This window comes from Podarcis filfolensis, assembly GCF_964270895.1.
Source record: "Podarcis filfolensis genome assembly, chromosome: 3".
Classification (NCBI taxonomy): domain Eukaryota; kingdom Metazoa; phylum Chordata; class Lepidosauria; order Squamata; family Lacertidae; genus Podarcis; species Podarcis filfolensis.
In genome coordinates, this window is record NC_139606.1 from 82,165,142 (window position 1) to 82,179,142 (window position 14,001).

Here is a 14,001-nt window from a genome sequence, read left to right on the forward strand (position 1 = left end):
GTTTGAGTCTCACGTTGGGCAAAAGATTCTTACATTGCAAGCGGTTAGACTAGATGACCTGTGTGCTTCTATGCTAAAGGATTAGGATTAGGATTACCTCCTGCAGCTATAAAATTATCACTTTTAAAAAGAAATGTCTTTTAAAAATAGTTTTGGGAACTGCAAATAACATTTTCTGTTTTAATGCATATTTTAGGGCAGGTTCAAGCTGTACAAGGAAGAACCCAGAATCAAGGTATGTCCTAACTTAAATGGATATATATTTTCTTCATTTAAGCTAAGTTTAGTTTAAAGTAATCATATTTACTAATTACAATTTATTCAAGTTTATGTGTTGACCAGTAAAATATTTTTAAAGCATTCAGAGGCAGTTCCAGCCATGCAAGTAACAGAAATATCGCTCGACCTAATACAGGTAAAATCTTCATATGATTTTAAAAATGTTTTCCGGTTATAAAAAGCAGCAACCAGAGCCCACTCTTAAAGACGTTCTCTTGGAAGTTTCCCTGAGTTACCTACAATTACTACTTAGGAAATACGCCTAAGAAATACTGGATACAATTTAGCCCAAGTTAAAATTTTTAATTCCCTGTTATTTCAGTAGAAGATATTGAAACACATGCTCGACTCTCCCTGTGAAATCGCTGGGATTTAAAATAAAAAGATTTGGTTGGATTGCAGCCATTCTGATTTTGCAGCATTTCTGTATTATTATTTATTAAATTTATATATTACCCTATACCCACAGGCCTGTAGTGGTCTGCTAAAAAGGTAAAGAGACCCCTGACCATGAGGTCCAGTCGTGGCCGACTCTGGGGTTGCGGCGCTCATCTTGCTTTATTGGCTGAGGGAGCCATGACAGCTTCCGGGTCATGTGGCCAGATGACTAAGCCGCTTCTGGCGAACCAGGGCAGCGCACAGAAACGCTGTTTACCTTCCCACCAGAGCGGTACCTATTTATCTACTTGCACTTTGACGTGCTTTCGAACTACTAGGTTAGCAGGAGCAGGGACCGAGCAACAGGAGCTCACCCCCTCACGGGTATTAGAACTGCCGACCTTCTGATTGGCAAGTCCTAGGCTCTGTGGTTTAACCCACAGCGCCACCTGCGTGCTACTTATCATCTAAAGTTCAAACTACTTGAGTCAAGTTATTTTGTAGGAGTTGAAATCCATAACCCATTTACATCACCAGAGCAGTTCTAATAAAGTGAACAGGACTGACCTGATTAAATCATGTATAGATTGCAACCCAAGCCCAAGAGACGTCAATTGACTTCCGTGTGACATTATGATAGCATTTCAGGCTGTCAATGCTGAGGACCAGAGTGCCCATCCTATTAAAATTTGCTGAAGCTAAACTGTCTTGATGTACAGGGAAGTCCCTATTAATACTACCCCCATTTTAAAACTGGTGGTTCTTAGGTAATGAAATAGACTCACTAGAATTATACCTCTGTGTATTAAAGTTGACCCTTTTGACAAACCACACAGGTCTTCAACGGCAAGAGCCAATTGTCTCCTTCCGGAAGCCTTCCACCTCTCCTGCCAATCTGGGTAAGCTTCCCCATAAACCAAGGCAGATTTTGACAGGATTTGTCACCTAGATTTCTCTGGGCTTGTTAGTCTGAACCAGAAGCACTACCTTCCTCTCACCTCGTATGCAAAAAATCTATTGTTTTCAACAGAGCAGTGCTTAAGTCATCTGAGTATTCTTTTACATCCAGTTCCCTATGTCTGGTGCTCATGATACCAACCAACAATTTGCTTCCTTTCAGGCAGTTTCCTATATATGCAGAATAAACTTTAGTCTTGATTAAAGTATTGTTCGTAAGGGCCTGGTGTTTCACTGCAGATCTGTGCTGCAACATATTCTTGACATGATCATAGTGCATTAGTACAGTGGTACTATTACATATGCTTCAGGTTACATACGTTTCAGGTTACAGACTCCACTAACCCAAAAATATTACCTCAGGTTAAGAACTTTGCTTCAGGATGAGAACAGAAATCGTGCTCTGGCGGCGCGGCGGCAGCAGGAGGCCCCATTAGCTAAAGGGGTCCTTCAGGTTAAGAACAGTTTCAGGTTAAGAATGGGCCTCTGGAACAAATTAAGTATGTAACCAGAGTTACCACTGCAGTGGGGTTAGCCTGCTTTGGTTTGTTCTGCAGCGTTTCCCAAAGCTATCTATCACATTATTGCTATCTGGAGGGGCCGTATTGCAATAAAAGCAAAAGCAAAAATAAATCAGAACATTTCTGGTTTAAAAAGTTATGGGATTTCATCAGGAAGTGGCAGGATAAGCGGTTATTGGAAATAAAGCAAAAACAAAAAAACAAAAAACCTTTGCAGATGCAAACAGTATTGAAAAGGAGGTCACATATGACTGCCCCAATAGCATCATGAGCACAAATCACCCGTCTCACTTCACAGTATCTGCCCAAACACTGGAAATTGAGGCTGACAAAAAACAGCAACACAAAAGGCAATTTACATAGTGCATCAGCCCCTTCTTTGAGAAACAATCATTAAAAGAAATGGGACAAGCCAAAGACCCAGGAAAGAGCTGGCTTGTCACTTTTTTGTTGTTGGAACAAACAGTATGAAGAAAACCGCATAAGTACCCTCCTCAAAAGTTCATGTCAAAACTAAAAAAAAAATTCATTTGTTTCTGGCACAGAATGTCTCTTAACTTAATATTTCACTTAAGGAAGGATCTGTCATATCCATGCCATGCTCTATTTATTCTGCTTCTTACATATACTTCTGCTTATTTTTACATGTACTTCATTTTACAAAGGGCCTCGCCTAAAGGAACAGCATTTGTTCTGTTAACTTCAGGTTGGTTTGGGTTAGTGGTTTGCTTTTGCTTTTTTTACTTTTAAGTAATTACTGTTTTTCCTTCTTGTGTGTGGAAGCTATAGAAACAGACTTGTGGAAACTGGGATCAAGCCTTTTTGACACAGGTAGTATTACGCAATGTATTCTAATTACCAACTCATTTTAAGGCTTTCGATTGGAGCTGCATCTTTACCTGCCTCACACCAGACATAGGTGGGCGTGGCTTGGAAGATACAGCCTCATAGGCCAAATTAGCAGCCCTAATAGCAAGACCTAATTAAGTCCACAGACTAGAAGCTCCCTCACTTGCTGCTTTAGGAAGAAATTACAAGGCCCTTTTTACATGAGAAGCATTTGCATGCTATATGCAAGAAATCTACCTGTATGATCATCACACACATTATAAACTTCCACAGAAATGTTGTGAACGGTGGCTATCCTGAGTATGAATTGGGCGAATCCACACTTACTTTTTGCCCTAGGCTTTCGAGGCACAGGTCTGCACTTCAAAGCTATGTGTCCAAGCACTCTTTCTTTTGCAATTCAGTTTGGGTTTCCAATGGACTGGTATTTGTGCCAATCCAATGGTGAGGAGTGGGTTTTTGTGGGGAAAGCTCCAGAGCAAAAAACAGAGCCACTCAGACATGGAGCTTTAAAGTATGGACCATGCCTGGAAAGTGTGGAGGAAAGGGTAGACAAGCTCTGACAGGAGCAAATGGAATGTAGGAAAAGAAAATCACATTTATTATTATTATTATTATTAATAATACCCCGCCCTCCTCAGCCGAGGCCAGGCTCAGGGCGGCTAACACCAAATATATAATACATTCAAAACACAAAATCAAACGATTAGTTTAAAATACAATTTGAATCACATTTAAAATCAAAATAAAATTAAGTGGGAACCCACGAATCATAACCATAGGGGTAAGGAATTAAAAGCTCACCAGGCCTGGCCACTCGTGCTGGTCCCATATAGGCCGATAGAAAGAGCCAAGGAGGCCACTTACATACAGGGTCCCACAGAAACAAGGGAGTCAGACTGGGCCCGCACCAAAGGCCTGGCAGAACAGCTCCATCTTGCAGGCCCTGCGGAAGGATGTCAAATCCCGCAGGGCCCTGGTCTCTTGTGGGAGAGCGTTCCACCAGGCTGGGGCCAGGGCTGAAAAGGCTCTGGCCCTGGTCAAGGCCAGTCTAACTTCCTTGAGGCCCAGGACCTCCAAAGTATTATTGTTTGTGGACCTTAAGGTCCTCCGCGGGGCATACCAGGAGAGGCCTATATTAAGCTATGGCAAGAGAGGCAATTTGTTTTCATACTTAGGTCTGCATGTTTGTGCTATAAAATGAAGCCTTTCTAAAAATCAGAAAGCAGAGAGTCACAGCTGAAACGTGAGGTTGGAATGATGAATCTGCAGGTGAGGGGTCAAAGTTATGGAGGATCCTGCCATACATGAAACAGAAAGGGATTTTAACTTAATCCACCCAAAAGCAGATTCATCACGTGAATCTTGCAGGTTGTGTAAGTCATTATGTTGCAGTTACTGAGTACATGTGCTTGTAAACACACCCTTAGTCCTATTCCATAATGTTTTAGCTATGCTTTGCCCTTTCTTGTTTGCTTAAGTGGGAGAGTTGTTGTGCGAGGATGGGCTTGCATAGGCAATGGATCCATATACACAGGTCAGAACAGCCAAAAGGTTTACATTTCCAAGTTGAATCTCAGCACATGTATCAGGATGTTAAGAGATTACCATCAACAGAAAGTAAAAACACTCTAAATGTTCAGGTGGATGTCTGGATACCTATTTGCAGGCAAGATTATTCATCACACAGCTTGAGGTGAGAAAAGGGAAATTTTCCAAGGGACCAGAATACAATAAAAAATTAGCTCAGTGATTAAGTTTGATGCATGCTGATTATCACTTCAAAGAGAATTATTTTTAGTTTGTATGTGACAAGTATTGCCTGAGTGGAGATTTAATGAGCCTGGACAGCTGTGACAACTCAGTGGTGAAAAAGCTTAATTGGCTTGCAGTGAAGCACCAAGGCAGCGTGAGGGAATATTCCCAGGACTGACAATACAGTTTTCAAGCCAGCCTGGGAACCTAGAAGGGCTCAGTAGAAAGGGCTGCCTTTTCAATGTATTGCCTTTTCTCAGTGATACATGATGGGTGGCATTTTTATTAAAAAGAACTATATAATTATCTAATTGCATTCAAGCAGTGGCCTGAAAGCCAGGCTGCAAAGGAAAGACCTCCCTCTGCAGCCTCAGCTTAAACTCAAACAATGGCCGTGGCTGCAAAGTCAAAATGAGAATGCACTCCCGACTCTTTTCCAGCTGTGAATCGGCACCAAATTCAAAAAGCACCAGACCAGCCACGAAAAGGAAGAATTAGGAGTGCAGCTAGAGCACACTCTCAGTGCTTTCTTTTCAGTTTTATCTTGTGAATTTACCTGTTCATGACACCTGGTATGGATGGGGAGGGTAAAGGGCACGGATTGAGCCAAGCCATACTGTGAGGTGAAGATTTCCTACTGCTGATCTAATTTTCAGCTTTCTAGAGGTGTAAAGTTCAAATAAAGATAAACACCACATGGACCATGTTGTTCATGTTTCAAAATGAAATTGTTGTGGGGTAAATTCCATGTAGGATGACACAGTGCATAAACACAGTCTAATGTGCGGAACAGAGCCTTGTTAGCCCCATTTTGTGGTATGCCCCAAAGTGCAAGAATACCTGGTGATAATTTACAGTTCATTGTGGCAAGACAAGAATTTACAGTTCATTGTGGCGAGACAAGAACTCCTTTCTGTGTTTCCTCATGGCACATGTAATTATCCCACCTCTTATATCAGCAAGTAGGGCTGTGAATTTTAATCAGTAGGTGAATGAACCACACATATAACAGCCTAACATCCATGAATTCTGAAGTCAAAAAAGTTAGTAGCTACCACTATATCTCAGATGTATGTGGTACATTATTATTTATACCCTGCCCATCTGGTTGGGTTTCCTCAGCCAATCTGGGTGGTTCACAGCACATGTCAGAACATACTAAAACATGAAACATTTGAAACTTCCCAATACAGGGCTGCCTTCAGATGTCTTCTAAAAGTCAAATAGTTGTTTGTTTCCTTGACATCTGAAAGGAAGGTTTTCCACAGGGAGGGCTCCACTATTGAGAAGGCCCTCAAAAATATGATGATGTCATCATCTCATGCCCTTTGCATTTAATAACCGACTGTGTCATTATTGATCATTCCAGGTTTCAGTTCCAAAGAAGACGTGGTCCCCAAACCCCTGCAACCAGTTTCACAGGGAAACCCAAGTATGTGCACCAGCCAAGTATTGGCACCTGAGAGTCTGCCCTTTCAAAGCTTCAGCCATTGGGAGGAAGGGAGAGCCTTCTTAGAGGGCTTCCCCATTGTGATTTCTGGGGGAAGGGAAAGAATGGATGTATCAGGGTTCAAAGATGTCATCCGGGTTGCAGTGGAATCCACATTTTGCTAATGAGCTTAATTTTTGCTGAATCCATTCCTAAGTTTGCTGAAGAGAAATCACCCAGGACTAGTTATTGGTTTTTACTGCTGCGGACTGAGCTGCTGTTTAACCTAGTTGTGATTTTCAAGATAATATAAACTGGATCTTTGAGGCACACATTTGCAAGAGCTGCAAAAGTTTGCCTAAAGATTCAGTGAAGCAGCCCAGGGTGTGACTCCTTTCAGCCCCAGACAGCATGCTCAACGGGCAACCCACCCTTTTAGCTAGAGGGTTTTAGTCCTGGAGCATAGGTAGGCAAACTAAGGCCCGGGGGCCAGATCCGGCCCAATCGCTTTCTAAATCTGGCCTGCGGACAGTCCAGGAATCAGCGTGTTTTGTACATGAGTAGAATGTCCTTTTTTAAAAAATGCATCTCTGGGTTATTTGTGGGGCCTGCCTGGTGTTTTTACATGAGTAGAATGTGTGCTTTTATTTAAAATGCATCTCTGGGTTATTTGTGGAGCATAGGAATTCGTTCTCCCCCCCCCCCAAAAAAAATAGTCCGCCCCCCACAAGGTCTGAGGGACAGTGGACCGGCCCCCCGCTGAAAACGTTTGCTGACCCCTGATCTAGAGGATCACTGGTCCCCTATCCTTGCTCTGTTGCCATGGTAAAACCACCAGGGGCTCCTGAGCAGGCATTCTATATATCTGATTATACAGTAGGGTTTATTTTTTCTGACCCAATATAGAATTCTATTTAAAGTGACGCTTTATCCTAACTTAGGGGTTGAACCGCTATGTTGTTGGACTGCAGTTCCAATATCCATGAAGATTGATTATGCTGGTTGGAGCTGATGCGATTTGGAGTTCAGCATCTGGAGGGGGCCGCAGATTCCCCATTCCTGTCTTAAAGTACAAACACAATTGGAGAAAAAGCTACCTGGTGTAGGGAAGCGTGGAGGTTTTTCTGCCAGGCAAATCAGAATGAGAGTTAGTTTATATGCAAGGGTAGTGGGTTTTTTTTTTACAATACAATATCATAATAAAAGTGCCATTTTACTAGAAAGAGAGGTGCCGGAACTCACTATGAATGCCTCCCTCATTGTCTTAGAATGGCAATGGCATCACCTGAGAGGTGCCAGAACTGAGTTCTCCATCAGACCAATGGTCCAGCATCCTGTTCTCACAGTGGCCAACTAGATGCCCATGGGAAGCTCACAAGTAGGACTCAAGCACAGGAGCACTCTACCTGCAACTGATAGTCAGAAGCACACAACGCCAGCTGTGGAGGCAGAACATAGCCATCATGGGCCACAAGCCTGTTGATCCTCTCTCCCTGCCCCAGAGGCATTAATTTCATTCTCAAAACGTGCCCTCCTAATTCTTGCTCTCAATGCCATCAATATCAATCTTAGATTATGGCTACTCAGGGACAAAATTAATGAATCACCTTTAAATAGCTGCAGGAAAGTGCTAATTTTCCTCCTAAAATAGCAAGGCGGGTGTATCTGCCTCACCAGGTTTTATCACAGTTCTCCGCAAATAATTGCTGGATTTTGTCAGGGGTTTATGCTTCTGGAGCCAATCTTGTAATGAAAGGAATGCCATGCAGGAGCCAGGAACAATCTCAGCACACAGTACAAATCCTGATTCGGAGTAAGGAAGTTGGAACACACTCGGAACAAGATTACTCACAAAGGATTTTTTAAAGGGCATGGGGAATCTTTGCAAGCCTGGCACCTCTTTAGTGAAATATACCTTTATTGGCACACCTGTCTTGGTGGGAGCAGTTTCAAAGAAAACCATACAAGAAGCCTGACTAGGAACAAAAACCATTAATTGCCATTTAAGCTTATCCAAATGTTGATCCCTTTCAAGGAAACAAGTATTTTCTCAGCAGCTTAGAGCAAAAGAAGAATAGACTGCTATTTCTTGAAGACACTCCTTGCAGGTCAGAGTGAATAAATTTGGTTACTTAAAAAAAAAAATAGAGAGAAGAGGTTGCTTTAGCTTTGGGTGTTTGTCTACTGTTCTGCCAGCCAAAATAGCAAGATGAGTGAGGACACGTGCATTTAAAAGACTACAATCAAGTTTTTAAATATCCAGACTGGAGAGGCAGATCTGAAAGCCAGAAAGGAGATTATCATTCTTTGAATTACTTCCATGTCTGGCAAAATAGCAATTCCCACTTCAATAAAGAAGGAAATTTTTTGTTCCAGCACTAATTAAAGAACACTTTTTGTATGGGGGGGGTTTGCTTTTTTCAAATAGCTATACAAGTCAGAATGCAGGAATAGAGAATACAACCACAATGCACACTAAAATGCAGGAAGGAAAGAGAGGCACTCAGTGTGGTAAAACTTTCATGTGGTAAGACTGCTGCTGGACTGTACCACTTCAGACTTGGTGAGAGGGGGGGTAGAACAGTTGAATGCTTCTTCCTGTAAAACACACGGTGCATATAGAAAATTAGCAGAGAGGAGAAAATTCTACTGTCGCTAACTCACAATATGCTCATCTGAAGTAGCTCAGTCCGCATGAGTCACATATGTCCAAGTCTTGCAAAGTTGTCAAATCTTACACAATCATTTAATGACATGATTTGAATATGACTGCTCCTGATGTATTCAAATAGCCCACATGAAGCTCAACCCTCTTATACATCTTCTGAGAACTTGGCCTCATTAGGTTCAAATGGGATTTAGTCCCAGATAAATGTGCATAATACGACTGTATCCGTAGTGTATGTGGGGACTCCTTCTGAGCTAAGCTTTCCTTTCAAAGGTCTGTGTGATTTCAAGGTGGCCTGTATCAGCTGAGATAGCAGAAGTAGAAGGAAGAATCATAGAATTATAGAGTTGGAAGGAACCCTGAGGATCATGTAGCCCAACCCCTTGCAATGCAAGAATATATAGAGATCAAACCTGCAACCTTGGCATATTGGGAACCATTGGTAGATATGGATGCAGTCTGCAGTAGATCATTAAGGGTTTCTGACTTCTGATTGTCAGACCCTAGCAACAGCCAAACAACTTCCCCCACCTAAATTAGCCTGCTGAAATGAAGTAAGTGGGCCAGGAGAAGGGAACTTTTGGGTTTAAGGACTGTAAACTTGGTTCAGTTCTGGTAATAAAAACACATTTCAAAGCTCAGACTGTGTTCCAAGGCACCATGTTCATTAATCATGTGTGTCTTTTTATACTCAATTCTGGTTGGTAAATTTTTGAGGGTGGGTTGTGGGGGGGGAAGAAAAGTAGATTAAACAATCCTGAAGTTTGCCCAGCTCTGTGGATGGAACCTTTATAGAAACAGAATTCTTTCTGAGCAGAAACAGAAACACTAATTCTTCTCTACTTGCCAAGTAGGGTTATTGTTATCTATGTCAAGTGAAGCTTTGTAATCTTTGGTAAATTCTGTGAATGATTGAGTACATGCTCTCTTATCATGGTTTGAGGTGTGTTTTTGTAGTCATGCAGGAAAAAGACAAAATATATCCAAAAGGACCTCCAAAGTTACTGTAATCTATTCTTTTTTTTCAGATTGCAAAGTTGATTTATCCTTCTTGATAGATGGCAGCTGGAGCATTGGCAAGCGCCGCTTTCAGATCCAAAAACAGTTCCTCAAAAATGTTGCTCAAGCCCTGGATGTGGGCCCAGCTGGTCCTCTTATGGGCATCATCCAGTATGGGTAAGAGAATATTATGTATTTTCATAACACCTGTGCTGTCTAACATCCATCTCCATGTCTGTAGCAACACCACAGGAACTTCTTGTGGCAAACTACTTAATACACTTTTTTTTTTGTTATACAAATTGAAGCAGATATGTATCTTACATTACTAGACTGCACCAGCACTGCATCATAAAAATCATATATCTTAAGTTAGGACCTTGTTAGCTTATTTGATATATCCAACCATGGTCAAAATCCAGTCTTAATCTCCATTGTCAGAAAAAGATTTCCAAGTATAGAGATTCTTGATTGTTCCACAACCTTTCCGCAGATCACTTGAATGGAGTGTATAGACCACAATTTGAGAACCTCTCTAGTAGCCCATACTTCAGGGATTATGTGAGTCCAACAACACTGGGGGAGACCGCAGGTTCCTCACCCCTCATCCATCAAGGGCAGTTGCCCCACCTACATACTTTTTTTTGTCAAACAATTGATTTTAAAAAGCAGCCACAAATGTAAGTTTCACGTATGACATGTTTACACATTTCTATGAAAACACAGGAAATAATTATAAATTACAACTAGTATCATTAATGTGTTAAGAGTTAGTGTCATATTGTGTATGAACTTATTTTCCTGGGGATAACACAAAACGAAACTGCTCCATTTTCATTTTACGAATAGTGATGACCCTTCAACTGAATTTAACTTGAAGACCTATACAAACTCTAAGGATCTGCAAAATGCCATAGAGAAAATACTACAGAAAGGAGGATTGTCCAATGTTGGTATGTATCCTGCGCAATACATCCACAGCTAATCAGTTTAAGAATCAAAAGATGTTGGTATGCTAGATGTTCTAGGCAGATTGAGGTCAAGACCACAAACTGTCCTCACTCATTTCTGGTTCCTCTTCCCTTAGTCCGGAAAATACTTTGTCTTCCAGAGAATCAGGATTTAATATCTGAAAGTTTTCTCTGAATAGCTTGTCCCTTTCACAGTGCAAATATAGCAGATTGGTGAGACACCAACCACCATAGAGTTCCAAACAGAAATTAAAATGACCAATACCTTAGTCAGTGCTTTTTTTCTTAAAAAAAATGTTTAGGGGTACTACCATTTTCCTACTCATATTGAAATACTGCCCCTCATTGAGGCCAAACTTAGATTCACAAAATGTTTAGGGGTATGTGTACCCCTGCTCCCCCCGCCCCCCCCGAGAAAAAAAGCACTGACTTTAGTTCAGTATCCCTTATTGCAAATCTATTCCCGCTTTCGGCTTTTAAAACATATCAGGCAGAAGTTAGAGACACATTTGACCAAGCAAGCAAGCAATACAAGAAGATTCCACAGTAGGTTCCGTCATTGGATGAGAGATTGCATGCAGATGTGGGATGTGAATGCACAAATGAGATTTGCATCAGCTTTGTTATGCACATTTGGATGTGAGGCAACCCTTTGACATCACATGGCTCTGGTGGGGGCATATATGTCCATTTCCATGTGGATAGAAAAATGTATCCTCAACCAGTGACTTAGATTGAATGTGCATTGTTGCCTGTAACTAGATCTGGGCTACTGATGATTTGAGAGAATCCTCAATTTTATTGTTTCTGTTGTTAATTATAGACAATAATAGGCAAAACAATCATATAAATGGCAAGGAGCTCAGGTTCTAAGAGATTTTAACGTTCTTTTTCATTGTTTTGCTCAGCAAGTTACAACTGTTACTTCCCCCCACCCCCCATCTTCATGCAGGGAGAGCGCTGTCCTTTGTTAACAAAAACTTCTTTGAGGATGCTAATGGGAACAGAGGTAGTGCACCCAACGTTGCTATAGTGATGGTGGATGGGTGGCCTACAGATAAAGTGGAAGAGGCCTCTCGGCTGGCAAGGGAATCCGGCATCAACATTTTCTTTGTCACCATTGAAGGACCAGATGAAAATGAAAAGCAGAATGTTATTGAAACAAACTTTGTGGACAAGGTAAGGAGTACATTGGGATCCATCAAGAAAGAGGCAAGATTTCTTGATTCTGATGAAAGGTGGGATCTGAACTCTTCATCACATGTAGGCGAGTCAATATAAAAGTGAGACATCCTTGCCTGGCCAAAAACCCACAAGTGTGAGTGAGCAAACTGGCTACCACTCTGCTCCAACAATGTCCAGCGATAGCTATATAGTTCTCTCTTTGAAATATTCACATGCTACAATAGTCACCATATTGAGACTCAATACGGCAAAGTTTTACAAGATCCCCGGTATAAACAGGATGCATCTATGTACGCTTAGTTCTTCAGTGGAGTCACAAAGGGCAGATTATGAAGGTTTAGCAAGTGAGACTGCAAGACTCAAGCAATCAACTCACTTCAAAGCCTCAATCAAGTTGTGTAGTGTTAGATCATGTTTACTGAACGCTGTGTACTCTTGCCTCCAGTTTTCCTCCAAAACACACAAAAGTTCTGGATACACTTCAGTTAGAACTCATTCTCACAAGCTATGTAGTATAGGTCAGGCACTCATGACAAAATGCCTCTTCAACTGAGTGGTGTTAGTCTGGCATGTATGTAGTCTTTCCTGGAAGGTTGGCAAATGAGCCCAAGATCAGGAAGCAAAGTGGACTTTGAGAACTGTCCTTCAGAATACATCTTTTTTCTCCTCCCTCTGGACACCCTTTCAGATAATTTTGTGCACTTTCCACTGTGTCTGTGCCATGAAATACATTTCCTATGAACTTCAAAGTCCCTTAATGCCTTTAACCTGGGAAGCCTCCAGACTGAATTGGACTGGCTGGTGGTCTCGATTTCCTTTAGGTTTGAATGGGGGAAGAGCCACAGTAAGCCTCTGTGCACTTGCCAGACTGGGAAAGTAGAATGAGGCAAGAAGCCCTGTGTTCATACAAAGTGACTTAATGGTAGCTGTATCTTAGAAAATGGAAATAACTTTAAGACATGAGAGCAAACATGCCTGCAATGAATGTTAAGCCTGTTGACAGAAGTAGAGTCAATTCAGATGCTAGTTTTGCAATGTGGCAGGTACTCGAATAACAAGTATAAACGCAACAGTCTACCATTTAGCTGCCTTTAAGCTGGATGTAGACCTCAACATCTAAGAAACGATAAGGGCGGATATTATTCAGCTGTGTTTTCTACCAGTTTGATGCAATACCCGTTTGTCTCATAAAAACGTTTCATACATAGGGACAGAGCCGTCGTAAGGTGAAATCAATGACTGACAGTAATAAGTTGCCTCCATGAATTTTGCTGTAACTGCTCTTGAAATTCATTGCTTTTGTTTTCTCTCTTTCAGGCTGTGTGCAGGACCAATGGGTACTATTCCATCAATGTGCCCAGTTGGTTCAGCTTACACAAAGTAGTGCAGCAGTTAGTGAAGCGAGTCTGTGACTCTGATCGCCTGGCATGCAGCAAGACCTGTCTGAATGCAGCGGATATTGGATTTGTCATTGACGGGTCCAGCAGCGTTGGCACTGGCAACTTCCGCACCCTCCTCCAGTTTGTCGCTAACATCAGCAAGGAATTTGAGATTTCCGATACAGACACCCGTATTGGAGCTGTGCAGTACACCTACGAACAGAGGCTGGAGTTTGGCTTCGACAAGCACAGAACGAAGCAGGATGTCCTAAACGCCATCAAGAGAATCAACTATTGGAGCGGAGGAACCAGCACCGGAGCAGCCATCAACTATGCCTTTGAACAGCTCTTCAGCAAATCCAAACCAAACAAGAGGAAGATAATGATTCTTATTACAGATGGCAGATCATACGATGATGTCCGGGGGCCGGCTGCAGCGGCACATCAGAATGGTAAGCCAGAAGACCCTATAAACACCTATTTTAGGGGTAGGCAACCTGTAGCCCTCCAGATGTCACGGAACTACAGCTCCCATCATTCCCGACCATAGCTTATACTGGCTGGAGGTGATGGGATTTGGAGTCCCGCAACATCTGGAAAGCACTGAAGAACAGAAGAGTCCTGTTCCATC

The 14,001-nt window shown here is 41.9% G+C and overlaps 1 protein-coding gene across 9 annotated transcripts in view; it reads left to right on the forward strand.

Moving 5' to 3' along the window:
* Nucleotides 1-14,001, forward strand: part of VIT (vitrin) — a 38,095-nt gene that overhangs the window by 21,241 nt on the left and 2,853 nt on the right. For 4 of the 9 annotated variants that reach the window (XM_083604285.1, XM_083604286.1, XM_083604282.1 and 1 more), the window contains 9 exons: nucleotides 197-235; nucleotides 359-415; nucleotides 1,494-1,556; nucleotides 2,919-2,966; nucleotides 6,109-6,171; nucleotides 9,865-10,012; nucleotides 10,685-10,788; nucleotides 11,759-11,985; nucleotides 13,309-13,822. In XM_083604285.1, coding sequence (XP_083460411.1) covers nucleotides 197-235; nucleotides 359-415; nucleotides 1,494-1,556; nucleotides 2,919-2,966; nucleotides 6,109-6,171; nucleotides 9,865-10,012; nucleotides 10,685-10,788; nucleotides 11,759-11,985; nucleotides 13,309-13,822 — 1,263 coding nt within the window. The remainder of the gene's footprint in view (nucleotides 1-196; nucleotides 236-358; nucleotides 416-1,493; nucleotides 1,557-2,918; nucleotides 2,967-6,108; nucleotides 6,172-9,864; nucleotides 10,013-10,684; nucleotides 10,789-11,758; nucleotides 11,986-13,308; nucleotides 13,823-14,001) is intronic. The other 5 variants (XM_083604290.1, XM_083604288.1, XM_083604289.1 and 2 more) reach the window with 2 other exon arrangements.